Below are 25,731 nucleotides of genomic sequence, written 5' to 3'. Positions count from 1 at the left end.
GCTAGCAGGGGCTGTGGGTCAAGGGTGAGGGGCACTGGCAGAGCTCGGAGGAACAGAGATGGGACAGCAGGGGCTTGAGGGGCACCAGCAGATGAGCCCTTTTCTCTCCTGGCACAACCCTCCTTTCTGCCCCATCACCCGAGCGCCCTGCAGGCATGAGAACCTTCCCACCCACATCTCCCCCCTGGGGCAGCCCTGCTCCCGGGGCGGTGGGGGCTGGCGGCGGGCGTCTCACCTCTCCCCTCTCCAGGTAGCGGCGCATTGCCCGCTTCTTCTGGATCTTCTTGCCGCGCCAGTACAGGAGGGTGAGCAGGAAGCAGGAGCAGGAGATGAAGAGGCAGCCCACGACCATCACTGCTATGACCGTGGGGCTTTTCCTGGGGCACAGACGGGGGGGTCAGCCCCAGGGACCAGGCTGGCAGGAACCCCAGGGGAGCTGGCGCGATCCCATCCGTGGGACCGGCCTGTCGGAGGCACAGGAGGGCTCTCGACTTTGGAGGGACGGAGTGGGGAGGGGAGGGTCGGGGAGCACATGCCAGCTGGCGGGCCGCCCCCCTCTGCCACGCAGGCCCTGGGGATCCCGGGTCTCCGGAGCAGTCGTGGGGCTGTTCCCAGACAGGCCAAGGGGGCTGGGTGCCCGCGAGAACCAGGCTGGGAGAGGAGGCTGCAGGACAACCGGGGTCACAACTCTCAGCTGGAAGGTGGTTCAAGAGCTGAGCCCAGGGGGTGGGCCTGGCATGGTGGGGGAGGGAGATCAGGGCTCTGCACATGTCCTGCTGGGGCCGGGCGGAGAACTGTCAAACTCAATCCATGCAGGGGCCCAGCCCCACCCAGCCCCAAATCTCCTCCAACCCTCCCAGCTGAAGGGCCCTCAGGCCGGGGTCAGAGCCCCAGCGAGCAGCAGCCGTCTGTGACGGGTACCTGGCAACGGGTAGGGGCTCTGTGACGCAGTCCTGGAGCTGAGGCCCGAGGCATCTGCAGGAGACAGAACCTACTGATCACCCCATGGACAGACAGACTGACAGAGGGGAGCCGCGGAGAGCACCAGGCTTATGGGAAGGATGTCAGAGCTGGGGGGCAGGACTCCTGAGTTCTCTTCCAGCTCTGGGAAGGGAGTGAGGTCTGGTGGTTAGAGCAGGGGGTGTTGGGAGCCAGGACTCCTGGGATCTCTCCCCAGTTCTAGGCGGGGAGTGGGGTCTGGTGGTTAGAGCAGGGGGCTGGGAGCCAGGACTCCTGGGTTCTCTCCCTGGCCCTGGGAATCACGCAGAGACGGCTCTTGGAAGACACACCCAGCACAAACACCGCTGCCAGTCACCCAGGGGCTGCGCCTCCCCAGGAGTCAGGTCCCGGAGCCTGGGTGCCCCTTTCAGAGCCTCCCCGATTGGCTCAGGAGCCGAACGTGGGGCTCGGCCACAGCTCTTCCCCCACTCCAAGCCTCAGGCCCAGGGGTACCGGCTGCTGCTGTGGGGGAGAGAAGGAGGGTCCTTTCCCCACGTTCCCGCCTTGCAGATGCCATGCAGCGAGGCCCTGTGGGGCCGGGCTGCAGGAATGCTCCCCACATCCGTGCTCCAGGGGGGCTGCTGCTCTCACCCCCGCGTGCAGTTCTCGTGGCAGGGGCGGCACTCGCGGTGGGCGTCCGGGTACTTGTAGATGGGCCCCTGCTCTCCCAGGATGCCCTCAGGGCAGCTGTCCACGCAGTGGGGCCCGTCCTTGTACCGGGCACATCTCATGCAGGCGTCTGCACCCTGGGGGGGCCACACAGAGTCAGGAGGGGGCTGGGACGGACCCCTCCCCTGCCAGCACCCAGAACCCCCTCTGGTGTCCCCGTGTCCCATCCCCTGCCCTGGGGCCGGATGGGAGCCAGGACCCCTAGAGGGGACAGGGCCCAGACCCCATTCCCCGCCCCGGTGCCCGAGAGGAGAAAGGCCGGGGGGGGGGGGCAGTCACCACACCGAGCCGTTGCAGGTCACGTTGCCCTCCATCCTCTCGCACTCCGGATGGCACTGGTAGCACTCGCCCCCGCGGGCATATTCCCGGGTTGCCCTGCACAACAAAGTGAGGGGGGGTCACTAATGCTGCCCCCAAGGGTCTCGCGTTCTCCGGTCCCCCAGCCTCCCCGCTCTCAGCTGCCGCTTACCCCTGGTAGAAGCTGCAGGTGGCCACGCAGGTCCCCTCCCGGCTGTAGTTGCGGCAGGAGATGCACTGGTCGGGGCCGGGCCCCCAGCAGCCGTCGCTGGAGCAGAGCGGGTCACACACCTTCCCTTCTTGCACTGCAGGGGAGCCAGGGGTCAGCACGGGGGTGAGTGCCCAGCCCCCCCCAGCCAGGGCTCCTTTCCACCCCCAGCCTCCACTGCTCCCCCGTTCTTCCACTCTCCCCATCCCAGAGCCGGGAATGGAACCCAGGAGTCCTGGCTCCCAGCCCCACTCATTCTCTAACCACTAGACCCCACCCCCCTCCCAGAGCCAGGGATAGAACCCAGGAGTCCTGGCTCCCAGCCCCCTAACCACTAGACCCCACTCTCCTCCCAGAGCTGGGGGGACAGAACCTAGGAGTCCTGGCTCCCAGCCCCCCTCATTCTCTAACCACTAGACCCCACCCCACTCCCAGAGCCAGGGATAGAACCCAGGAGTCCTGGCGCCCAGCCCTTCTCTCTCACACACTGGACCCCTCCCTGGCTGCGACCCAGGATTGGGCCCTGCCCCTACTCACCGCACTTGCCCCAGGGCTTGTTGTCCTTGATCTCCAGGTCAGCCCTGCGGCGGGACAGCGCCCCCCAGTTGACGGTATGGAGGTAGCAGAGCTGCCGGTTCTCGGTGATGTACACCTTCCCGGCGCTGATCTCCTGCAGCGAGCGAAGCCCCAGCGACGTCACGTTCAGGTTCTTCATGATCAGCAGGGAGAAGCCGCGGCTGGGGATGGACGGGCCCACATCAGCCCCACGCTGCCGGCCTCGGGGACCCCTCCGCCCCACAGCTTCACTGGGCTTGGGGGAGCCCGGATTCCTGGGTTCCATGCCCAGGAGTGGAGCAGGGGGCCTGGCACCCCTGGTGCTGCTCTCGTGCGATGAATCCACCCACCCCGCTACGAACGGGGCCTCATTTCACAGGGGGCCACCGACAGGGGCTGGCTCTTAGCCCCCAACATGGGGGGGCTGGATTTGAACAGACCCCCCTGAACCGAAGGCTCCTCCTCTCCCCTCAGCCCTGAGCCACAGTCCTGCTTGTAGGGACCCCAGCACTGCTGGGCAAGGGGCTGGGGGAAAGCCCCCCAATCATCTATAGGCTGGGGGGCCTCTCCTCCCAGGTGGGCCAGGGCTGGGGGGCCAGGGCCAGGGGCCTCTCCCCCAGGGTGGGGCAGGGCCAGGGGGCCTCTCCCCCGCGGCAGGGCAGGGCTGGTGGGGTCTCTCACTTGTACAGGCTCCGGCCCCCGATGGTGACGAGGTTGGAGAAGACACTGAAGTTGTACATGTGCTTGGGCCACGACTGGATGTTCAGATAACCTGGTGGGGGAGCAACCGGAGTGTCAGGGACGCCCCCCCTTCATCTCCAGCTGCCCCCCCCTCAACATGGGCACCTCTCCTGGTACCTGGGACCCTCCCCCCCATGAAGCCCCCTCTTGGCCGCCAGGGTCACGCAGCCGATAGACACACTTGGGGCTGCAGGCCACCGGGCTGGGCCCTGCCCCCCATGGTCCCCCCCCAGCCCCTGCCCGCTGCTCACCCGTGATCTCCCGCACCGTCCGGAAGACGTTCAGCTTCTCCGGGTCCAGGGCTGAGATGTTGTGCCAGGGGTCCCTGCGTGTGGGGGGAGGGAACGAGACCCAGACACCATCAGAACGGCTGGCCTGGCTGAGCCCAGCTCAGCAGGGGGCGCTGTGCTGCAGGGTGGGGGGTCAGCAGGGGGGCGCTCTCCTCTGGCTCTCTGGGCTAGGTGCTAGGGGGTCTGTGCTGCAGGGAGCTGGGGGTCAGCAGGGGGCGCTGTGCTGCAGGGATCAGGGTGAGAGGTCAGCAGGGGGCGCTCTCCCCTGGCTCTCCGGGCTGGGGGCGCTAGGGGGTCTGTGCTGCAGGGAGCTGGGGGTCAGCAGGGGGCGCTGTGCTGCAGGGTGGGGGGGTAGGTAGGAGGCGCTGTGCTGCAGGGCGGGGGAGTCAGCAGGGGGGCGCTTTCCCCTGGCTCTCAGGGCTGGGCGCTAGGAGGCCTGTGCTGCAGGTCGGGGGGGGTCAGCAGGGGGCTCTCAGGGCTGCCCCACTGCCCCAGCGTGGGGGTAGGGGACGCCGTCTCTCACATGAGACATGAAACCGAAGCCCCACCCTCCTGGGGCTGTTCAAAATCCCGCTTGCCCTTTGCCCAGCCCACCTGGCCAGATCCCCCTACCCTGCAGCGCTAGCGGCTCCAGCGATGCCGCGCCCACCCCATGGCGGGCAGAGGGGCCAGGACTCACCCATTCAGCCCCGTGATGAGGAAATCCAGATTGCCCAGAATCTTGGTGCAGTTGACGAACGTGTCGATGTTGCTCGAATCGACAGTCTGGTATTTGTTCCCGGTGCCCGTCCCCTCGCAGGCTGGTAGCAGGAGGGGAGAGGGAATGAGCCAACCAACACGCCTGCACCCCACGCCTCAGGGTGGGCACCATGGACTTGCCAGGGCTGCCCAATGCACCATCCAGCCCCCACAGGGGCAAACCAGTTTGTCTGGCCTCTGTTGGGGGTTATGAGCGGGGGGGAGCTGGAAGCCAGGACTTCTGGGTTCTACCCCTGGCTCCGGGAGGGGTGTGGGGTCCAGTGGTTAGAGCAGGGGGCTGGGAGCCAGGACTCCTGGGTTCTACCCCCAGCTCCGGGAGGGCAGTGAGGTCCAGTGGTAAGAGCAGGGGGGCTGGGAGCCAGGACTCCTGGGTTCTACCCCCAGCTCCAGGAGGGGAATGGGGGATGGTGGGTAGAGCAGGGGGGCTGGGAGCCAGGACTCCTGGGTTCTACCCCCAGCTCCGGGAGGGGAATGGGGGATAGTGGGTAGAGCAGAGGGGCTGGGAGCCAGGACTCCTGGGTTCTATCAGCCTGAGCCCCAGGCTGGACACCCCCGCACCCCTCCATACCTTTAGGGCAGAGTCCAGGGCACGGCTCACACATCTTCAGGCCGTTCTTCTCCACCTCCATCTTGTCCTTGGGACAGGCCCGCACACAGGAGCTCTGATCCACCACAAAGTTATCTGCAGGCCAGGGAAGCGGGTGAGGAGAGAGCTAATGGGCAGGGGAGGGGGACAGAGCGACTAGTGGTTGTGGGGGGAGGGTGTCTGGGAACCTGGACTCCTGGGTTCTATTCCCAGCTCTGCACGCACCCGCCTGGCTCTGTGCCTCAGTTTCCCCACATAGCTCTAATAACCCTGCTCTTTGCAAAGCCCCTTTGCCACCTTTGGTGGGGGGCGGGGGTATGTGCTGGGAAGGACGATTCCCCAGTGACTTCCCCTCCCCAGAAGGGTGGGTGTGGGGCACAGAACGGGGCACTGGAGCGTGTGAGGAGCACAGGTGTGTGTGTGTGTGTGTCTCACAACAGGGCCAGATCCAGTTACCCTCCCCCCGGCAAACGGTCTTAAGGGGAGTAGGATGGCTGGGACACCCCCCCGGGAGAGATCAGGCATCCGCAGGAGCCCCCCGCCCTGGCTCACGTGGGCAGCTGGCCACGCAGATGCCCCCGTACTGGTACTTGGTGTCGGGGTTGGGCTCCAGCTGGAAGGTGAGTTTGTTGTAGATCAGCGGCTGCGGGCACAGCGGGACGCAGGCCCCACTGTCGTTGAAGTGGCGGCAGGCCTGGGGAGGGGGAAGGGGACAGAGCGTCAGGGACCCCACGCAGCACACGGGGACAGACACACAGACGTTCCCCCCGACCGCTCCCCTTGGCCTGGTATAGACAGACACACACACACACATACACCCCGGCTCCCCTTGGCCTGGTATAGACAGACACCCCCCACCTTGCTCCCCTTGGCCTGGTATAGACAGACACACAGACACTCCCCCCGACTGCTCCCCTTCGCCTGGTACAGACAGACACACAGACCCCCCCACCCCGCTCCCCTTGGCCTGGTATAGACAGACACACAGACCTCCCCCCCCAGCTCCGCTTGGCCTGGTACAGACAGACAGACACACACCCCGGCTCCCCTTGGCCTGGTATAGACAGACACACAGACACCCCCCACCTTGCTCCCCTCCCTGGCTCTGGGTGGGGAGCGGGGCTAGTGGGTAGAGCAGCATCCTCGATCCTTCATTCTGGCAGGCCGGGCTGGCCCTGCTCTTCTCTGCAGCTGGGAGCCCTGCCAGGCCCTGTTTGCCTTGGGAAGGAGTTTTGGACACTGGCTGTGAGGGCTAATATTTGCAAAGGGAGTGGTGGTGGCCGGGTGCCCCGCCCTGCAGCACTGGGGGCACAGGCTGGGTGAGGCGCACAATGGGGGAACCAAATGCATCCAGGGATGGAGCAGGATCCTGATTCTGCCTCCTTGTTAGTCTGTGATTCTGGCAGGTGGCCTCATTGTGGCAGATGCTGCACAAAGGGAGTAGCCTCCAGGGTGGAAAGGGAAACTGAGGCACCAGGGGGTCAAATGACTTGACCAGGGTTGCCCAGCGGGTCAGTAGCAGAGTTGCAAATAGACCCCACCACTCCTGAGCCCCTGTTAATTGGTCACATCTGTGCTCATGAAGGGACCCGCCTGCCCCGGCAGAAACCAGGACAAACCTGCCCCAGGGCAGCCCCCTGGAAAGGCCTCTGGAGCCTGTGCTGGCCTCTGGGGTCCCCCGTGGGGGTGAGAGCAGAGATGGGGAGCCAGGCGGGGGGTGGGGGGCTCTCGGCAGGAGACTGAGCACACTGAGGGTGATTCGGGACCAGATCCTGGGGCTTAAGATTCCTGGCGCAAGGAGAGCCAGGGCCGTCACCAGCAGGACAGAGGCAGCAGGGGCCGGGGCTGCCCCCTCCCGGACACTCACACTTCCTGCCATTCTGCTGAACCACCGGGTCGATCAGCGGGTCCCGGATGATGTCCCTCCACTCAATGGTGTCCACGTGGCACAACTGCTCGTTCCTCTCGATGTCAACCCCGCCCGCCAGGATCTCTGCAAGGCAAGGACCCGCTGGGACTGGGCTGTGCCCTGGGGCAGTGCCCCCTGCTGAGCTGCGGCCCTGCCCCCGCCCCATGCTGGGACTCGGGGCGTGCCCAGAAGCCAGGGGGTGGAATGGGGGGGGCAGGGAAGGGGGCTCATGCCCCCGTGGCAGGGGAGGGACAGAGCCAGAAGTGGGGGTTGTATGGGGCCGGGAACACGGAGCCCCACTCGCACCCCAGGGTCCGTGCACCCCGTTAGCAGAGGGTTACCTCGCAGGAGAGGCAAGAGGGGGTTTCCGGCTCCAGGAGGCAATTCCTCACTGGTTCCGCCCAGCCCGGATTGTTTTGACAGCCGGAGTCGGGGCGTGAGACAGGACGGCAGCCCCAGCGCCAGGGTGGGGCAGGCCAGTCGCTTGCCATGGGGTGCTGAGGACGCCAATAAAAGCCTCCGTCTGGGGTGGGGCGGCTGGAGCTCCCTGAATGCAAAGAGCCAGGCGCAGCCAGTGGGTCAGGCCGGGACGCCGGCGACGGGAACCACCCACCGGGACGTGCCCCAGCCTGCACGCCCCTGCGAACGGGGCCCTAGCAGGCTCCCCGGGGAGTCGAACATCCACGCCCCTCCCGGGCACCCGGGAGCACCCCCGGGCTGGCAGGACGGGCGAGGCTGGGCGCCTGGCTGCTGAGCTTCTCCCCTCCCCAGTAGCCCGGGGGGCTTTGCAAAGTACACGCAAGGCGTGGGGCTGACCCAACCCCCCATGGCCCCCGGGTCCGAGAGAGGTCAGGACTGTGTGCGGACCCAGGGCTGAGCTGTGCAGCTTGGAGAAGGTGCAAAACTCAGAGGAGGCTCATTCCCTCCCTGCCTCCGCCCTGCCCCGGAGTGCAGCCACCTCTCGGTGGGATGACGTCTAACTACCCAGTAGCCCAGGACAGAAAGCGAAAAGAAGCCCAGCAAATAGCCGGACGCATGGGGGGCTCGGAGTGGAGCTGCGGAGGGGGCCGCAGGCTGGCACTCAGACACTGGCCAGGGGACTCCAACCATCACCTCTGTCCTGTCTCATCTGAAAGGCACAGCCGCTAGCCCCCTCGTGAGCCCCCCGCCCCACAGCACCTCCTAGCCCCATCCTGGGCCGTGGGGCTCAGCCCTGACTCCGAGGGGGCAGCGCCCCCTCCTGATCCCGCTCCTTGCTAAACAGCACCCCCTAGTGCCAATTCACCGACCCCTCCCCCGCCCTCCAGACGCTGCTTCTTCCCACAGCTAAGGCACATTTGACCTTGGAGGAGCCTCTGCCCCAAACAGTTCACCTGCTTCTGGCCCAGCGGCGGCTGAGAAATGCTCATAAACCTGCTTCTTGGCGCCGATAAGGGGATTGATTACCCGCCCCGCTGTCCCATAGGCCAGGAGACCCATAAAGCACCTGTCAGCCCCTGGACTTTCACCCCACGAACCAGCCGGGGGGCACAGGTCAGAGGCGTGGTCCCGGAGGCCTTGCCAGGGGAGCTCAGGGGCTGGGGGCAGGGTTTCCAACTGGTCCCATCGCAGCCCCCGCATTGGCACCAGGAGACCGAATGCCCCGCTGGCGAACCCCTCTGCGAAAGGCCCCCCCCCCCAAAGAATGCTGCTCCTCCCTGACTTCACCCTCAAAGCAGAGCCTTGATCCCCCCCAAATCAGAGAAGTGCCGATGACACAAAGGAATGGCACTAGGGACTTGCGGAAGGTGCCCAGATACCAGGGTAATGGGCGGCAGCAGCATGACTCTAGAGGAGCTGGTGCATGTGAACTGCTAGTCCTGCAGATAAACGCGTCACCTCGACCTCCGGGGCACTGGCCCAGCGCTGAGCTCCCCCGAGAGTGGGTCCGACCCAGAGGGGAAGCCCTGAGCGCTCAGGTCGTTTGGGATCCTCTGGTGCTTTGGGTAAGAGCAGGGGATCAGCCCCCATATCCCAGCCAAAGTCCAACACGGGGGATACATTCACCTACCCGACATCCCCCCTGCAGCCTCCATGGCTGCTTGCATCTCCCTCCAGAGCAATTGGTCCTGGTTACTGCCTGGAGAAGGGGACGTTGGAGAAGGCAGCCCACTGCTCTGATCCAGGCTATTTTCCCCTCAGCTGCATGGTGTTGTTGTGAGCAGCTCCTGTCAGCCACCCCAGAAGTGGCTGCATTTTGCCAGCAGGGGGGGAAGCTCTGCAGGGCATTGCCAGGGCAGGATGTGTCACCTGGAGCCTGCAGTGAATTCCCTCCTCCACCCGCAAATCTGAGTGCAGGTGAACAGTGGCCAAGGATGAGGTCACCGTGTTTATGCGGAGAGTAGGTGCAGCCAGCACCACACGTGCCTCCGCCCCCTGCCAGCATGTCCACGCCCTGCCCTGGGGTGGCAGTGAGGGCAGCTCGAGAGGGGCAGGGGCAGCCCCACAGGGTTCTGCGCCGGCATCAGACGCTGCTTGCGCAACGTTATCTGTCCACTAGGCAGTGGGCTGAGAACCGCCCAACTCGGGTCACGCGGGAGACCCCCAGGCCAGCTCTCTGGGGCCGGCTGACTCACCCGTGAGCTGGTTGAACCCCACCTGGCGGAGGGCGTGCGAGCCGTTGGTGTGGTAGTTCAGCAGCACAAAGAGGGCGTGTTTGTCCTCGTAAAGCTGGGTGCCCCGGATGACGCGCAGGTTCCCCAGAGGCAGGTACGTGAAGACGTTCATGGCGATCAGGACATAGCCTGTCACTTCCCGGATGGTCTGGAGCCGTGGAAGAAAGCGCTGTCAGTCCCCACTGCACCCAAACCTCCCTGCCCCATCGTCAGCCTGGCCAGGGCCTTCCAAAGGCAGCAGGCCCCTGCCCAGCCCTGGGACGCCAGGATGGACGGGGCGCTGGAGACCTCTGGGTATTCAGAGCATGGAGAGTCCCCCACACGCACACGGGGACTAGGGTGACCAGACAGCAAGTGGGAAAAATTGGGATGGGGGTGGGGGATAATAGACGTCTATATAAGAGAGAGCCCCAAATAGCCTATAAAAGCGGGACATCTGGTCACCCTAATGGGGGGACACATCTCCTGCCACATCTGTGCATCCTGCAACGGCCTCCTTCATCCTGCAGCCAGCTCCGAGACTCTGGGCTCTGCCAGCTTACAGCCTCGGCTCCCCTGGGGGGTGTCGAGGCCGCGGCCAAACGATTCTGAATTGCTGTGACTGATGTGAGTGAATGTGGCAAGCATGAGGTGGGTACGGCTTGGTAGGTCTGAACTTGCAAGAGGATTCTGGGAGCAGGATTCTCTTAGCATTAGATCAATGATGTGAAAAATTACTGGAAGTGCTGAAAGTGCATTGGAATTAATGGGTGATAACGGCTCGATCGGCATATATGGTTTCAACATCGAGCTTTGGAAGAGAGCAGCAGGGAACCAGCTCACAAAGTAAAGAAAAGGGAACGTCATGGCATCAGTGGGGTTGGCGCAAGCTAACGTGTCACAGTGACCACGCTGGGTGGCATCCCGCTGAAAGTGGGAGTGAGTCAGTGATGAGAGGCTAAACGCTGATTGAGCTTTGGCCTGTGTCTGTTCCTCAGTGCCCCCCCCTCTCCAAAATATGAATTAAGAAGCTAGCCCTAAACGCCCACAAGGCACATTTCTGGAGCATGGGACTCCTTTAAGAACAAAAAGGTACAAATGCGAAGCAAAGTAAATTCGTTAAGTTAGTTCCCCAATTAGCATCTAAGACAGAGGCCTGGGGCAACCTAGGCTCCGCTTCGAGGGACGTTGGTGAGATTCCAGAACCAAGGGGCTCAGGTGACCGAGACCCTGCTCCGGGCGGGGGACTCTTGACAGACCAGGTTCCTGAGAGGGGGAAGAAAAGGGAAAAAAGGCTCCAGGTAGGACTGGTTGCTGGGCCAGCTCTGTTTGCCACTTGGGATACAGTGCAAGGCCAGCATAGCTCCTGGGGGTTTATGCTCGAGGAGCTGTGGCTTATAGGAAAAGATGTGAGCTGTGTAACCGTAACTGCTTGGGTGATTCTCCCTCACAGAAACGACTGTGCATGAAGCACATTGGTTTCCGAATTCTCACGGTACCAGCAGCTGTGGGCCAGTAAAGATGCATTTCAACAGGGGGGTTTATACTCCCCCCATCCCAGAGCAGACAAGACCCAGAGCCTCCAAGAAGTCACCTGCTCTGGGGCCCAGCTCTGTGGGTTGCGAGGGGGTCAATAAAAGAGATGGTTTGAGGGCCGGCAGGTGACCCAGAAGCTCCGGGACTCTGCACTCCGAACCTGCCTCACCCAACCCCAGCAGCAGTCAAACTGCCAGGGCCTCAGAAGTCCCTCAGTTCATGCTCACGTGATCCCCGTGCCCAGCTGACAGCCTGCCGCTGAGAGGATTTGCACGTGTATTCGTGCTTGCACACATGTGTGTCTGGAAGTTTGCATTTGCCTGTGCATTCTCCCAATCCCGTGGTGCACGGGCAGCCCCAACCTGGCCTGATTTCTGCCAGGGCAGTTTGGGGTCTGACCCTCCCCCATTCCCCACTCCCACCAGCAAGGACTAGCTCCTGGGTGCCAGCACTGCCAGGGGCTGTGGCATAGCTGTGCTGAGCCAGATTTGCCAAGGCAGCGACCCCGGAGGCACATCGATCTCCACAAGCCGTGGGGCCAGCACAAGGGGAAGGGCTGGAGCCCAGCTCTGCTCCTGATGCTGCCTCTCCCTGGCCCCCGAGCGCCCAGATCCCAGAGCTGTCAGCCAGGCACGTCAGAGCAGGTCACCAGCTGGCACAGGAAACCAGGTTGGGTGAGTAAAGCTTCCCACCCGGCAGGCGGACAGGATGGGAGGGAGCAGACAGCAAAGCGCCCTTTAATCCCCAGCACCCCCCGCGCCGGGCCGGGCCAATCCCCCATTGCCAGGAGGCACAGTCCCCCCTCACCTGCAGGAAGGACAGGTTCTGTTTGTGGTCGATCAGCACAATCTCCAGGTTGCCCATGACGATCTCGCAGTTGTTGTACATCTTGTAGAGCGTCTGGTACTGGTGCTGGGCATCGCCCGTCACACTCAGCCCATTCAGGGTCCCCGCACACACTGCAACGAGGAACGTGCGGGCGTGAGAGCCACTAACGGGCTAATCGCACACTCCCCTCCGCGCCCCCGACCAGGTGGGGTTCTCACAACCCGCCCGCCCGGCCCCTCCGGGCAGGACGGGGAAACACTGTTGCAATGGATATTCTCTCTTGCACCAGGCCTGGCTGCTCAGTCTCACTCCAGGGCAGAAAGCAGCCGGGGCGGGGGGGCTGCTTTAGCCCCCTCCATTTCGCTGGCTTCCAGCCGATACTCCCGGCCAGGCCCTTCCTGGGCCCTCGCCAACCAGCCGAGGGACCCGCCCCACCATCCTGCAGGTAAACAAGTGAGGGCTGGTCCCCTCCCCCTGCCGCTGCCATAATAGCTCCATTGTGACACCCGCCGGGGGAGGCAGCGCTTGGGATGTGGCCAGGGGGCAGCCGATGCCAGCAGGCGACAGGGTGGGGGGGCACCTCAGCCGAGCGGGTGAAGGACCCGATCCTGCCTCGCCGTGGGGCCAAGGCCCATAGGCTGCCTCCCACGACGGCTCCAGCGCCCCTGGCCCTGCGCCAGGCCATCTGCCCCGGCCTCTGCCACCCACCGTCCACCCCGGGCACTGCTCAGGCAGACGGCGCACGGGGAGGGCACCAGTCCGGGCACCCAGGACACCTGGGTTCATTTGCTAGGTGGGCCACAGACATGGAGCGTGTCCATGGGCACCTCCCGGCCTCTGTGGGCCTGACATCCCCCGCGGTGCGGTGGGGCCGAACGCAGGCTCCCCCGGCCCCTCACCCCTGGGGCCAGGCTGCAGAGGGGCGACTGGCGCCTCCCAAATCCCGCGAGGTGTCCCCAGGCCCGGGGCGGGAAGGGGGCGAACTGGCCGAGGTGCTTCTTGTGCAAGGGAGCAAACAACTCGCCTGGCGCGTCCTGAGGACTGGGCGCTGCCAGCCAGCATCACGCAGCACTAGCAGCCCTGACTGGGGGCGCCCGGCCCGAGTCAGAGACACCCCAGAGGCTAGCACAGGCCTGGGCGCAGGGTTCTGTTCCCAGCACAGGCAGGGCAGCGGGGCTAGTGGTTAGAGCTCATGGGGGGACAGGGTCGAAGGAAAGCCCAGGCACCCCCAATCCCTCCATTTGATTGTGGGTTCAATCCAACCCCCTGCCCCCCTTCCTCGCTCCTCCCCTCCTTCTCAATGTTCCTGCCCTCCCGCATCATCCTGCCCCCTTCTTCTCTCCACAACCGCCCCATCTCCTGCCCCCCTTCTCTCTCCACCCGCCCCATCACTGCCCCCATCTCCTGCCCCCTTTCTCTCTCCACCCCCTCCATCACTGCCCTCAACCCCCTCAGCCCCCCCGCCGGCTGAACTTTCCATCATCTCTGACAGACCCTGCAAGGTCAGATGCCACCTCCACCTCCCCCCTCCGGCGCAGAAGAATCGGCCCTTTGGGACGGGGACGACCGGCCCTGCAGCTCCAGGAGGGGGCGGGGGACGCACAGGGGCTTCATTGTGCCTGGCCCGCAGGATGCAGCCGCCTTGCAGCTTTGGGCGTATCTGCTCCCCAGGCTCGAGGGGCCCTTTGTGCGGCCGAGGGAAAAGGGGGAGGCGGGGGTGAAAGGGCCCCAGGCTTGTTCTTACAATAGGGGGATTATTCGTGGGGGGAGCGCCGCCCACCACAAATGGCTCCAGCCCATCAAATCCTGGGGGCTGCCCCCTGACATCCAATTCCCAGAGCCCCCTGGCCCTCTGGGGGGTCATCCCTGCCCCCCTTTTGGTTTACACCAGGGGGGATCCCTGCTCCTCCCCACCCTCCCTGAGATTCCTGCCCCTGCACCTGGAGGAGGGAGTCAAGAGAACCCCCCCCTGCTGGACATGGGGCAGATCCTTTGTGCTTCTGCTGCCTCCCAGCAACCCCACCCTAGAGCACCCCAAAACTCCCCAGCACCCAATACCCAAGCAGCTCCTAAGCCCCCCTTAGAACCCTCCAGACGCCCCCACCTACGGCTCCCCAAAATCCATTCCTTGCAAATGCCCCCCTACACCCCAAGCACCCCCAAGCCCCCCGGCAGCCCCCTCCAACAGCCTCCCCACTAGTCAACACCCCTGCTCACCCCTGCATTCCAATAGGCCAGGCAGTGCCCGCCAGCCTATCGATGGGGGGGCTACAAGAGCCCTTCCCAGGTCCTGGGCATCCGCAGCCAGGCTCAGGCAAGGAGCCGTTCCCCCATCACCCTCCCCCAAAGCCCAGGTCCAGACAGGAGGCTCCAGGCCAGGATACAGGCCCATCGGCCAGCCAGCACCCGCCCTTCCTGCCCGATAAAGGGCTGGGGGAGTCATTCGGGGGACGCTCCTGGCGTCCCTGGCCAGTTCCAGCCCCTACCCCCCCCCCAGTCCTTCCTGCTGGCCCAGACGGCCCCTTCCAAGGCCGGTACCAAGGGGCCAGACGTGACTCAGGCAGCGTGTGTTAAATAGGGTCTTTGTCTCTGGGCTGAGATAAGGGCCCCCCCTTACCGCCCCCCCCCAGCCGCCAGGAGTCAGGCTTCAGCACAGAGGTTTGGCACAGAGGAGGTGGATAGACCGGGACCCCCCCCAGGGGGCTGGGGGAGACAGGGGTGGGGCAGATTCCTCTGTGATGCCTGCGGCTCAGCACAGCCCCTCACTCCCCGTCTTGGCCCCCCATATGCCCCCTGCCGCAGAGAACGGGGAACTTGGCACAGGCGTGAGCAGCTTGGGGAATGGGGCAGGGGCCTGTCCCCTCTGGGGGGCGCTGGCTCCCATCTGGCCGCAGGGCAGGGACTGGTTGGCTTGGGGGGAGGCAGGGAACGGGGCAGGGGCCTGTCCCCTCTAGGGGGCACCGGCTCTGATCTGGCCCCAGGGCGGGTGACTGGCTGGCTTGGGGGCAGTAGGAGAGGGGATGGGACCTTTCACCTCTGTGGGGTGGGAGTTGGGGGCAGCTGAGTCAGGAAGGGCGAGAGCCTCAGCTGCCCCCCCACCCCGCATGGCTGGTGTTTTAACTCTTTGTGCTCTGCCACCCTGAGGGGCTCCCCGGATTCCCCTCCAGGCTGTTCTGTCTCCCTGAAAAGCTCCCCCGAGCCACCAGGCGGGGGGGTGCCAGACAAACACCCCCCCACCCCCACGGAGGGGCCCAGGGGAAGGAAGTGCCTTAAACTCGGTTCTGGTGGCCCCAGCTTGGAGATGGGGGTTGGGGGGGGGGTGTCCCACCCCCCAATGGGAGCGGGGGATGGGCCGTGGTGACTGACAGGCAGCCGCAACCCCCCACCCCGGCAGCTGGGCGCGGCCGCAGGAGCTATTCTGGTGGGAGTTTAAAAAAAGCTTCCCAGCTACATTCCAGGCTGGGGCCTGCAGGGCCTGGCCCATGGGGCAGGAGGAGGGAGCCCCGGCTACGAGCCAGAGCTGGGGACCCCGCAGGGGCTGCCAGCCCCAGACAGAGACACCCCCGGGGACAGGCAGCCCCTGCCTTGCAGGGTCAGTCCCCAGGGCCTTGGCACCCCACTGCCCCCCACTAAAGGGGTCTCCTGTGTCTAGCACAGGCTGCAGCTCCCCAGCCAGACAGTGGGGTGAGCAGGGGCCATTACCTGCCCCCCTCAGGGTCCATCAAACCTCTGTCCCCTCCCACCCCAGCTTTCCTTCGAGAGCAACCCCCTGCCACCCCCCAATCCTGGGCTAGGCCACATCTCGCTCCCAGCCCCACGCCATCCCGAGGGGGCAGGCAAGGGGGACACACAGTGTCATCCCTCCGCCCCCCCGCATGATGCAGAGTGAATGGAGGGATCCGGAGCCCTCCCCCCACCCAGGGCCATTCAGGGAATGCCAGAAATGCTCCCTCCCCATCACACAGAAATGGCCTGGTGGGGACGGGGAGTCAAGACTCCTGGGTTCTGTCCCCAGCTCTGGGAGGGCAGTGGGGTCTAATGGTCAGAGCGGGGAAGCTGAGAGGCAGGACTCCTGGGTTCTGTCCCCAGCTCTGGGAGGGCAGTGGGGTCTAATGGTCAGAGCGGGGAAGCTGAGAGCCAGGACTCCTGGGTTCTGTCCCCAGCAGTTCTGCTGAGATTGAGTGTTCGGCCTCACTTCATCCGTTCCCTGGAAATTGCCCCCACCGCCGCCGCAGTCTCCCTTTAAGAACTGCTCCAAGCACCGGGATCACTCCCCACCACCCCAACGCCCAAGATAAAAGATGCTGAGGCCCCATCACTCATGCGCCCTCCCCACGCCAGCAACAGCTGAGTGAGCCGAGCCGCGCCGGCACCTGGCCCCAGCGATCCAGCAGACCGCATGTTGTGTCTAGGCTCTGGAAAGTAGCTTCCCCAGCCCTGGGCTCCCCAGCTCTCCCAGTGCCCCCACCCCTGACCTGCCGCCTGCTAGCCAGCCCTGGGCTCCCCCGTTCCCCAGCTCTGCCGGTGCCCCTCACTCCCGACCCGCAGCCCCTGCTAGCCCAGCCCTGCCCCACCCCAGCCCTGCCGGTGCCCCTCACTCCCGACCCGCAGCCCCTGCTAGCCCAGTCCTGGGCTCCCCCGTTCCCCAGCTCTGTCGGTGCCCCTCACTTCTGACCTGCAGCCCCTGCTAACCCAGCCCCGGGCTCCCCCCTTCTCCAGCTCTGCCAGTGCCCCTCACTTCTGACCCGCAGCCCCTGTGACCCCAGCCCTGGGCTCCCCCCAGCTCTGCTCATTCTCGACCTGCAGCCCTACCCTTCCCCCACATTATTTCAGCCTTTGCCCTCCTGAGAGCAGAGACTGAGGACCGAGCTGAACGTTTGTGATTCGATGATGTGGAGAAAACCCACCCAAAGTCCACTGGACGCGAGTTCAGATGCTCCTGCCAGGCCAGGTGCCCAGTACAGCCTGATCAGGGGCTCTGGCAGCTGTTTTCAGGCTAACCGGCTCCAGCCTGTGGCAGAGAGATCAGGGTCCAGGGAGTTTGGCTTAGCCCCAGAGACGCTGGGAACAGAGGGGCTTTTAAATCATTAACTGGACACACAAAGGGACAGAGTCTCCCTCACGTACCCAGCCAGGCACAACCCCGGGGGCTCCTTGAGCTGCCTCCCCAGGCAGAGTCATCAGCTCTGCTATGGGAGAGTAACCCCACTCCCCCCCGAGCCCCCAAACCCTCGGCAGGCGCATGTGTCTGGGCATTCCCGAGTGCCCGGCGGCTCCCGCTGCTTTTCCTGCAGGGGCTGAACACTCCGGAAACTTCCAGCCCTGAGCCTACTGACCGTCGCCATCCCCACTATGCTGAGGGGGAAACTGAGGCGCAGAGGGAGGGCAGTCAGGTCAGCGGCAGACCTACCAATAGAACCCAGGAGTCCTGATTTGCCCATGGCAGGGGACAAATAACTCCCATTGCCTGAAGAGCCCCAACCCCCAACCCTTGTCCCAGAGTCAGGAAAATAACCCAGGTGTCCTGACTCTCAGGCCCTCTGCTCTAACCCCCAGGTCCTGTTCCCCTCCCAGAGCTGTGGAAAGGAGCCAGGCATCCGAGTCCCCAAGCCCCTTTCTCCCCTGGCTGCTGGACAACTGCCCACGGGGAAAAGCACCAACCTCCCTGCTCAGGTCTCAACAGGACAAGAAACCAGGAAGAAGGGAAAAGCAAAGGGCTGGTGAGCAGCCCAGGAGTCCTTTGAACGCATCTCTGGGGCGTCCTGGGCCCCGACTGGCTGAGGGGGGAGGGCAATGGAAATAAAGTGTCCCCCGTCCCTGCTTCCGGGCCGGGCAGCGCAGCTCCACGCAGGGCACTCCAGGGTGGGAAGCCTGCGGGGGCACCCGGGGCCCTTCCGTGGTGCCTCCCTTGTGGCCGGCGCTGGGGATTGAAGAGAGCAGGCGAGGGACCTGGGGCAGGACACGGGCATGCGAATGGCCCAGGAACGTGGAGGATGGCAGCGGAGGCAGGGCTGATGCCTTCCATTGACATGCAGATAGATTCATGCAGGGTGGGGCCTGCAGTCGGGGCCTGATCCAGGGCTCCCCTTGCACCCAATGGGCCTGCAGCTGAGGGCAGCGTCCCCCAAGGTCCCCCCGGTGCAGGAGATGGGGACTGATGCCTGTTGTCTGGGCAGCACCAGGCCCTACAGGACACACGTGACAATCAGCGTGGCAGGGACTTAACGTCTCGTTGGGGGTCACTGAGCTCCAGCAACGTCCCCTTTGATTCCATCCCCCCGGCCCCGAAACCAGGAGCATTTGGGTCGTCGCATGTTCAGTCGTCATCTGAATTGCCCTGGCCTGGCGCTGCCCAGCATCGAGCCTGGGGCCAGGCGGACCTGGGTTCCAATCCAGCCTGGCACATCCTCTGCCAGCGGGAGTTCTGGGGCGGGGACTTTGTTCCAAACTCCAAGTGGGGGGTGGACCCCCCAGGTGTCGGCGGCTCTGGCTGACCCCCCGCCCCCACTCTCCTGCTGATGGAGCTGTGTCTGCAGACGGTCCCTCGAACCCAGCCAGCAGCAGGAGCAGAGAAGCCTTGTCAACGTGCCCCGGGTGGCGGGTGATGGATGGGAGAGCTCGAGCTGCTGGGTGTTATCAGCGAGCTGCCCAGGAACACAGCTGCTGTCTGCGGCATTCCACGCTGGTGCCCAGAGAGCCCCAGACCAGCTGGGGTGCAGGGGGCTCGCTGGGAGCAACGGGGCGAGCGGAGGGAAGAAGTGAGGCTGGGTACTAGGAAGTAAACAGCCTCGTGGGTGAAATATCCTGGCGTGGGGAGTTGTGTCTGACTCCTTGGAACAAGGATCACCATGACCCGACACCCCCCCCCCCCCGGCTGTAGCCAAGAGATGGTACAGACGAGAGGCTGTGAGCCCCTGGCATTTTCACCACCATGCTGTACAGATGCCCTGGTGCCAGGCAGGCAGCTCCTGCTGCTGCCCCCACCAGAGCCCCCTCTGATGAGTAGAGGGGGGTGGGATCAGGAGGAAGCCGTGGGAGGGAGGGGGGCAGCCAACAAAGATTTTCACTGAGAGGGGAAACTGAGGCAGAGCAGGGGTACATGACTGGCAGAAAGGCAGTAGCAGAGGTGGAAACAGAACCCAGGAGTCCTCGTTCCCAGCCCCCAATTCTAACCACTAGATCCCACCACCCTCCCAGCGCCAGGAATAGAACCCAGGAGTCCTGGTGCCCCAGTCATCAGTCGTGATGCCCAAGGGTGGGGGTTGAGTTGCCAACAGCCCCAGGCAGCCAGGCAGGGGGTCTCGATGTTGTGCCCTCTCCAGATCCACGACTGTCATGGTGACACAATGGGGCGCCTTTATACGCTCACCCCGCCTGGGCGTGGGGCTGGCTTTTCATTCCCAGCCTCCGGCCCATTAGGGGCTTTTGAAAAAACTCTTGCTTGTCGGAGTAGCTACCAGCCAGGAACAAAAGAGCTACAGAGAGAAAACACCATGTCCTGGCCCCAGATAAAGCCTGGGTGCTCGGCGGGAGGGGATGGGGGGAGCTCCCGGCCTGGGCTCTGAGCCCACACAGGAGCCGCAGAAGCTGAACGAAAACCAGATAAAGGCATGGAAGAAAGAGAGGGAGAGGGAGGGAGCTCAGCCCGGACACCCGCACAGCCCGCCACACCCACCACGCTGGCAGACCACTGCCCGACACACTGAACACATCCGAGATCCTGGCTTGATCCTGACTGGACAAATCCCATGCGGCACCTGACCCACAGAACAGGGCCCCCACTCCATCTCCCACCTCCTTCGTCCCTGGGCTCATCACCACCAGTCTCCTGCCTCAGTTTCTCTATGTGTGAAACTGTCTCCTGCCTGCCTTGCCTATGCCAACTGGAAGCTCCTTGGGGCAGGGACCATCTCAAGCTGTGGGTCTGGCAGTGCCCGGCACGGTGGGGCACCAATCTCAGCTGGATCCCCCGGGCCCTACCTTAACACCCATAATAAATTAGAAATAATTTCCCGGTGCATATGGGACATTTACAGAACAGAGCTAGGCTGGGTCCTGGCCACCTCTGAAATCAGCCTGGAGAGGATCTGGGGGAAGAGAACCCTCATGCACCCAGGGTGTTTGCCCTGTGATTAGTCACCTGTCTGGGCACCTGTCTTGCTGTTTTCCTTGCTGGGCTTCAAAACAACGGCTAGGCGTTCACTTCCCTCCAGGAGAACTTTTGGACTCTGCCTCTACGCTGAAAGGGGAGGCTGGAGGGGTTGAGTCATATAGGACCCACTCCGGAGCTCAAGGGAAGTCAGGGAACTTGCCAGGTACCAGGAGACCGACAGCTTGGGACGGTTCATGGCAGAGCTTGAAAAGTATTAACCTCACAGTGCTACAGAGAACGACCCTGCCCTGCAGCAGGTCCACCCCCCATGCGATCAGCCAGGGCTGCTGCTCTGTAACTGCATAGACACTGCCTGGACAGTCAGAGCGCCCAGAGACCCCATGGTGGTGGGCCCTGGACAGACACTGGGCAGAGAGCTGGAGGGAGAGGTCCCAGGTCCATACGGAGACCATGCCCGCTGGGAATGGGGGAGAGTCAACATGGTTTCTGTAAAGGGAAATCATGCGTCACCAATCTACTAGAATTCTCTGAGGGGGTCAAAAGCATGTGGACAAGGGGATCCAGTGGATACAGTTACTTAGATTTTCAGAAAGCCTTTGACAAGGTCCCTCACCAAGTCAGCTGTCATGGGATAGGAGGGAAGGTTCTCTCATGGATCGGTAACTGGTTAAAAGACAGGAAACAAAGGGTAGGAATAAATGGTCAGTTTTCAGACTGGAGAGAGGTGAATAGTGGCGTGCCCCAGGGGTCTGTACTGGGCCCAGTCCTAGTCAACATATTCCTAATTGATCTGGAAAAAGGAGTGAACAGTGAGGTGGCAACATTTGCAGATGATACAAAACTACTCAAGAGAGTTAAGTCCCAGGCAGACTGCGAAGAGCCAGAAAAGGATCTCACAAAACTGGGTACTGGGCAACAAAGTGACAGATGAAATTCAATGTAGATGAATGCAAAGTGATGCACATTGGAAAACGTCGTCCCAACTATACGTATACAATGATGGGGTCTAAATTAGCTGTTTCCACTCAAGAACGAGATCTCGGAGTCACTGTGGAGAGTTCTCTGAAATCATCCACTCAATGGGCAGCTGCAGTCAGAAAAGCGAACAGAACGTTGGGAATCATTAGGAAAGGGATGGATAATAAGACAGAAAATATCGCGTTGCCTCTATATAAATCCACAGGACGTCCACTCCTTGAATACTGGGTGCAGATGTAGTGGCCCCATCTCAGAAAAGTTATATTGGAATTGGAAAAGGTTCAGAAAAGGGGAACAACAATGACGAGGGGTTTGGACCAGCTGCCGTGTGAGGAGACATTCGTGAGACTGGGACTGTTCAGCCTGGAAAAGTGCCGACTATGGGGAGATATGACGGAGGGCTATAAAACTCTGCCTGGTGTGGAGAAAGTGAATAAGGACATGTTCTTTACTCCTTCTCGTAACACCAGAACTAGGGGCCACCAAATGAAATTAAAAGGCAGCAGGTTTAAGACAAGCAAAAGGAAGTTCTTCTTCACACAACACATGGTCAACCTGTGGAACTCCTCTCTAGAGGATGTTGTGAAGGCCAAGACTATAACAGGGTTAAAAAAAGAACTAGATAAATTCACAGAGGACAGGACCATCAAGCCAGGCTGGGCAGGGACGGGGTCCCTGGCGTCTGTTCGCCAGAAGCTGGGAATGGGCGACAGGGGATGGGTCACTTGATGATTCCCTGTTCTGTTCATCTCCTCTGGGGCCCCTGGCACTGGCCGCTGTCGGCACCCAGGACACTGGGCTGGATGGACCCTTGGTCTGACCCATTCCATGTTCCAAGTCTCCAGAGTCCTGGCCTGGCACTTTAACCATGGACCATCCTTCCTCTCCGTTTCCAGCTGGGTCGTGCCACATTCCATCCGCGATGTGCTTGGAGCAGCTCCCATGGGACGCGGCTGTAGGGAACCGCGCATCCTCACGTCAGCCACGGCTGCTACTTTGCCAGCTCCTGGCTCAGCCCCAAAATGAAGCCAGCGGCTGCGAGAGCACATGGCAGAGCCGAGCACCAACGGCGGTTTTAAAGGGTCACGGTCAAGGCTGCGAGGCCTAAAATTAGAGTAGCCAGCTGTGCCTGGGAGCACAGGTGCCTTTGTGCCTCCCCCCCCCAACTCAGCTCCCTCCTCAGAGCTGGGAGGAGAGTGACACTGGCGAGAAACTGGTGCCTCTCGGCCTCCTGGCATCAGGATCCAGCATCTCGGCAAGGATGGGGCAGGTGGGGAAAGCATGTCAGAGGGAGGAACTTGGGACCGCAGGGAAAGCCAGGGCCTTGGGCTGGTTTCCTGGCACAGCAGCCGTGGAGGAAGTTATTGTGAATGGAAAAAACGTCCTCGCAAGAGGGTTGAGCGCTAGTGTTCGAGATGGAAAAGGTCTATTGAAGCATCCAGTGCCGTCCCCCCCCACAGGACAGTCCAGATTCCCTGCCCTGCCCCAGTGAGTAGAGATCAGGTCCCGTCCTAGCAGGACACGACAAACCAGCCCAGCCCAAGGGCCAGGAAGCAGCAGCCTCTGTTTGTCACAACTGCTGAGGAATTGGATTCTCACACTCGTCTTATCACAAGCAGCGCTCACACTTGGGGGTGAGAGACATGCACGAGTCGCACCACGCCACAGGGAAGGAAGGCTGGACTCCTCAAGGAGCTCAGAAAAACCCAGCCCGAAGGATCGCACAGGAATGCACCTACAGCAGATCAGTTATAAAACAAGAGCAAAGGTCTCTGCAAATCCAGAAAACACAAATAACCTTGACCCTGCCCCTGAGTGCTCAGGAGAATCCCTTGTAAAAAGCCGCCTCATCTTCCAGAGTTTCTCTGGGACTCCTGGGTCCCAGCCCCTGATGGTTTGCACAGGCAATGTTCCCCATTACAATCTCAGATCCCCTGCCGTAGAACATTGCCTCACAGGTCCTTCCACTGATGCATTAGCCCCTGCTTATGCATGTGGTAAACTGAGGCAGAGAGAGGCAGTGACTTGCCTAAAGTCATACAGCGAGAGCCAGACCTGGGAGTAGAACGCAGGCGTCCTAGGCCCCGTGCCCAACCCAGAGCAGGCAATGGAAACCAGGAACCTTGATTGCAAACACCTTGGCTCTCTGATGACTCAGCCACACGCTCGTAGGAAAACAGAGCCGGTTCTCTGGGGTTACATCATGAAGGGAAGTGCTGCTTTCACCCCCCACCCCACCCCAATCTGGCGACGCAGCCCTTTCCCCGCCTGAGTGGACCAGCCCCTGCAATAACATCCCTTGGGTGCGCTGTTGTTTTCAGGTCGCTTTGCACTGCTCCACCCCCCGGATTGCGCCGAGACCTGAGCGATCAGTGAGCACTGAAACCAGTCACGGGAGCTTCTGCAGAAGTGATTCAGTTCAGAACAATTCAGCCAGCGCTGGGCATGCAAATCCGCTGTGGGCGCGGAGCGGGGCTGGGGCGCCTGCCGCCTCAGCCTACATGGAGTGGAGCACGGCAAAGCGGCTCTAGGCGAGGCGAGAGCACAACCAGGCCGGCAGAGTTTAAACAGGAACCATTTGGAGCAAGTGCCCTGACTTCTGCCTGCACGGCACAGGGCAGGGATTCCTGAGTTATCTGCTTCTTTTCCCTCCATCCTTGATAACCAGGGAGCCAACTGCAGGTGCTGCTAATGTTTCCCAAACTGCTTCCAAGCAGCCAGGACAGGGCCAAAGCCAGCACCTCGCGGGGGTCATTAGCAGGCAGGGCAGATGAGAACAATTTGAATAATCTTACAAATATTTCATCCTAGTGTCTCCAGCTGAGGATCTGGAGCCATTTAAACATGAGCTAATCAGCCCTGCAAGAAAGGAATCGGTGCTCCGTCCCCAGCATGTGGGGAAACTGAGGCACGGAGACCGGGGGAGTGATTTGCCCACCCAATCAATCCCCCTCCATAGCAGGGTTTCAGGCACTGGTGGCCCCTGGCTTTCTCCTGTTTTCTGGCCAAGGCGTACAATAGTTTAGTCTCATGAGGACGGAAATGCTTAAAGTCATTGGGTTCAGGACTGGGGTGTGTGGGTGACACATCATGGCTGGTGCTACCCAGGAGTTTGCTAGACGGAGAGCTGATGTGTGTCTCACCACATTAAAGATTGCAAAGCGCTGTGAGCTCAGCGGCTGAACGGCACGAATGGTTCCTTTTGGCCTCGCGCTCCAGGCAGCTTTCTGCACCGCTGGGAACACACCCACATTTTCCTGCGCCTGAGACCTGGTCACGGCTCCGTTGATTTCCCCGGTCACGTCCCCGATTTCACCAGGCTCAGCCTAGGCCAGCCCCAGGACTGGGCACTTTCAGACCAGTGGACAAAGCGAGGTGGCTTTCCCGCCCCACACCCAACAAACAAACACAACAGGTGCCCAGGGCGCAGAGGGCCTGGCCCGGCTCCAGGAAACGCCGGCCGTTGAACCAGCAATTCCAAGTTCCTTAACTTGCCAAAGCCTGTTAGTCAAGTGTGCTCAGGAGATGAGGCCCCACAGAGAGACCGAGAACTTGTAAAGCAAGATACCAGAGTCCTGCACTTGGCCTCCCGCGCGGCCTTGTCCTCGGCGATCTCCTTTCCTGCCGCCCGCCCGGCACATTCCCACTCGACACTGTGAGGCAGGAAACCCCGCAGCATCCACTTTCCTGCCCGGGCCGATCTCCTGTGAATTCCTCCCGCCCAAACCCTGGGTGCTGTAGCCTTGGCCGCCAAGGGGGAGTGTGTGGGGGGGATTCTCTGGGCCCTGATCCTGAGACAGGGCCCTGCCCGCGGGGACACGACTGTCGGACCGGGGCCTTGGCTTGCCCCCAGACACATCCGCTGCCCTGCCACAGTTCAAACAGATCAATTCACTGAAAACTACCAGGGCCCCGGGGAGGCGTCCCAAGCCAAAGGCCACCAAGTCTCTTCCAAAGCCGAACACAGGCAGAAGGGGGGAGAGTCCGAACCCGCCCCAGCGCCACACGGTCATTTACGCCCCTAACTCCCATGGGATTAGGCACCTGAATCACTTTGAGCCCCAAGAAATTCGCCAGGGCAGAGGCTGATTTTGCACCCGCCGCTGGCCAGAACTGTGCAAAGGCGGCTAGTGATTCCTGGGGCCAGAGACGGCTGGTCACCAGCCCCGGGGCTCCCTAACCCACCAGGCTGCACCCTCCAGCCCCTGACCTCTGCACAGCGCTCGAGGGCAGTGAGCTAAGGAACCTCAGTTTACCAAGGGGGAGAGCTCCAGCTCCCCACCCCCGGAACCTCTGAGGCGTCCCCCCTCATCCCCCCCGCCCTGTGGCTTTAAGATCCACCTGCATCAGCCCTGCGCTCCCAGCCGGTGCAAACAACCCAGGTTCAAGTCTCGGCTGGACCGGAGCGGGGAGCAGGTTCAGAGGCTCCTCAGCCCCCCAGCGGAGCCAGTGACACCCAAGGGTGCAGCCCCCGTTAATACGCTGCTGGGCGCTCGACGGGCTCCGGATCGGGCTCGCTCGTGCCTTGACTTACCCGCCTGGGCGGCGGCGAGCTCCGGGCGGCAGAGCAGCAGAAGGAGGCAGAGGAAAGGTCCCGGGCGCCGGCTGCTCCGCATCGTGCCGGGCGCGC

At 62.6% G+C, this 25,731-nt stretch overlaps 2 protein-coding genes across 2 annotated transcripts in view; both read right to left on the bottom strand.

The window, feature by feature from the left end:
• The window catches only part of LOC116827815 (receptor tyrosine-protein kinase erbB-3), a 16,215-nt gene extending 10,475 nt beyond the window's left edge, over window positions 1-5,740 (bottom strand). Inside the window, exons 1-11 of the mRNA XM_032785653.2 lie at window positions 5,657-5,740; window positions 5,087-5,200; window positions 4,439-4,559; window positions 3,721-3,794; window positions 3,410-3,500; window positions 2,711-2,910; window positions 2,138-2,270; window positions 1,953-2,043; window positions 1,591-1,745; window positions 922-975; window positions 236-377 (exon numbers count right to left, since the gene is read on the bottom strand). Coding sequence (XP_032641544.2) covers window positions 236-377; window positions 922-975; window positions 1,591-1,745; window positions 1,953-2,043; window positions 2,138-2,270; window positions 2,711-2,910; window positions 3,410-3,500; window positions 3,721-3,794; window positions 4,439-4,559; window positions 5,087-5,147 — 1,122 coding nt within the window. The 5' untranslated portion in view covers window positions 5,148-5,200; window positions 5,657-5,740. The remainder of the gene's footprint in view (window positions 1-235; window positions 378-921; window positions 976-1,590; window positions 1,746-1,952; window positions 2,044-2,137; window positions 2,271-2,710; window positions 2,911-3,409; window positions 3,501-3,720; window positions 3,795-4,438; window positions 4,560-5,086; window positions 5,201-5,656) is intronic.
• Window positions 5,622-25,731, bottom strand: LOC142045983 (receptor tyrosine-protein kinase erbB-3-like). The gene is made up of 5 exons (XM_075061213.1): window positions 25,636-25,731; window positions 11,990-12,141; window positions 9,629-9,815; window positions 6,871-7,097; window positions 5,622-5,798 (listed from the first exon to the last, which is right to left on the bottom strand). The coding sequence occupies exons 1-5, from the start codon at window positions 25,715-25,717 to the stop codon at window positions 5,622-5,624; spliced, it is 825 nt and encodes a 274-aa protein (XP_074917314.1). The 5' UTR covers window positions 25,718-25,731.

The sequence above is a fragment of the Chelonoidis abingdonii genome, chromosome 26 (genome assembly GCF_003597395.2).
Source record: "Chelonoidis abingdonii isolate Lonesome George chromosome 26, CheloAbing_2.0, whole genome shotgun sequence".
NCBI classification, from domain to species: Eukaryota; Metazoa; Chordata; order Testudines; family Testudinidae; genus Chelonoidis; species Chelonoidis abingdonii.
Note: the sequence above shows the minus strand (reverse complement) of the source record. Positions and strands in the feature narration are given on the sequence as shown.

Excerpts from the sequence above, each read along its gene's own strand:
- LOC142045983 (XM_075061213.1), bottom strand. The coding sequence starts at position 25,717 with ATGCGGAGCAGCCGGCGCCCGGGACCTTTCCTCTGCCTCCTTCTGCTG. Across the intron at positions 12,142-25,635 it reads GCTCGCCGCCGCCCAGGCGG|TGTGTGCGGGGACCCTGAAT; the intron begins GTAAGTCAAGGC and ends TCCTCGTTGCAG. Across the intron at positions 9,816-11,989 it reads AGAACCTGTCCTTCCTGCAG|ACCATCCGGGAAGTGACAGG; the intron begins GTGAGGGGGGAC and ends CCACGGCTCCAG.